This window comes from Triticum aestivum, chromosome 5B (genome assembly GCF_018294505.1).
Source record: "Triticum aestivum cultivar Chinese Spring chromosome 5B, IWGSC CS RefSeq v2.1, whole genome shotgun sequence".
In the NCBI taxonomy this organism is placed as follows: Eukaryota; Viridiplantae; Streptophyta; class Magnoliopsida; order Poales; family Poaceae; genus Triticum; species Triticum aestivum.
This window is the reverse complement of record NC_057807.1, coordinates 686,879,602-686,881,073: the sequence shown is the minus strand read 5'-3', so window position 1 is coordinate 686,881,073 and position 1,472 is coordinate 686,879,602. Positions and strand designations below refer to the sequence as shown.

Genomic DNA, 1,472 nt, shown 5'->3' with positions numbered 1-1,472 from the left:
GTTTTATCGCAAATGAAAAGGGATTCGTTTTTTCAATTCCAGGAAATCCAATTACATTCGTATGTTTTCCTCATGCAAATCTAGGTATGGGACCATGACACATGCGGATGGGACGACAATTATAACAGAAAGTTGGTATTCGCCGATAGAAAAAATCCTGAGTGGGAGATGGACTCGCACAGCTCCAAGAACTGGCTACTGAAGGAGCTCCAGATTGTTGGCTTCAGGCCGCTGGAACAGCAGTTTACATTTATAAGGGCCTTGCTGGAGCGAGCCCCCAACTTGCAGACGATTGTCCTGAAAGGAGACATAGAGTGTGTGTGGGATTGTGTCGCCCTCATAAGAGAGGCTTTATTTCCAAAGACTGAGGCGAATCACAGACGGCAAACCCTCGCCCCGAGTGATCTTCTATGAATGATCCTGTTCTCTTCGGATCATCTTTGTTGTTTAAGCCGCAAGGACGGAGTTGTCTGTATGCGTCTTATGTGTTCATTCAGACAGTTGGATATGAGCCTGTGTAATGAATCCAGTGAGAGTGAGAGATTGGTATGTGCTAGGAAGTAGGAACTAAGGCTGGGTTTCATTTCGTGAGAAGCACAGCATGCATGCAAGTTCATGTTCAAGTTGAACTTCTGGTGCTAGCTAAGCTATATTCTTTCTTTCTTTTGGTTGGTTGCTTGCATGCTGGGAAAACCATTAATCCCGAACTTGTGATGCCTGCGCTATACTGTGTATATACTTGGTTCTCAACTACTCCCTCCGTCCCCCAATGAAAGACATTTTTGCAGTTAACATAGCTTGCAAAAACGTCTTATATTGTGGGACGGAGGACATAGCTTGCAAAAGCGTCTTTCATTGTGGGACGGAGGGAGTAGCCCACATCTTCTCTATAATATGCAACTTATCCAAATAGTTTTCAATGAATAAGCATGTTGTCTACATGCCTTATAGTTATGTTATTTACACTGTAAGTCTGCAAGGTGGGTCATTTGTAATGTTTTCTATGTTAATCAAACACTTTTCTATGATTGGCAGTAGTGCGAAAGCCTTGAAGTTCTTTTTATTTTTGGCATGCTCAAAGCCCTGGAGGTTGTCAGGGCAAGTAAGAAAGTAGGCGATGGACAAGCCCTAGCCCCAACCGTTCATCTACCCCTCTCGACGCCGCTCCGAATCGGGGGAGAGGGGGGGTTGCTTTGGATCTTTTTTTTTTGGCTCAAAGCCCTGAAGGTTGGCAGGGCAAGTCAGAAAAATGTTTGGGCCATAGCTAGGTAGCGAATCATTTTCTAGAGACAGGCAACTAAGCATGCAACGGACAAGCCCCAGCTCCACCCGTTTGTCTACCCCTCTGGACGCCGCCAGGTGGCGCGGGGAGTTCCGAATCGGGGGGCGGGTGGGGGCGCTGCTTTGGAACTTCTTCTTTTTTGGCATGCTTAAAGCCCTGAAGGCTTTCAGGGCAAGTAAGAAAATGTTTG

General features: G+C 46.1%; 1 protein-coding gene across 2 annotated transcripts in view; it reads left to right on the top strand.

Moving 5' to 3' along the window:
- Positions 1 to 734, top strand: part of LOC123114236 (uncharacterized) — a 3,106-nt gene extending 2,372 nt beyond the window's left edge. The window contains exon 4 of one of the 2 annotated variants that reach the window (XM_044535634.1): positions 85 to 734. In XM_044535634.1, the coding sequence (XP_044391569.1) occupies positions 85 to 414 (330 nt within the window). In that variant the 3' untranslated portion in view covers positions 415 to 734. Of the gene's footprint in view, positions 1 to 42 lie in introns of both variants that reach the window. The other variant, XM_044535635.1, reaches the window with a different exon arrangement.
- Positions 735 to 1,472: the final 738 nt, after the last annotated feature.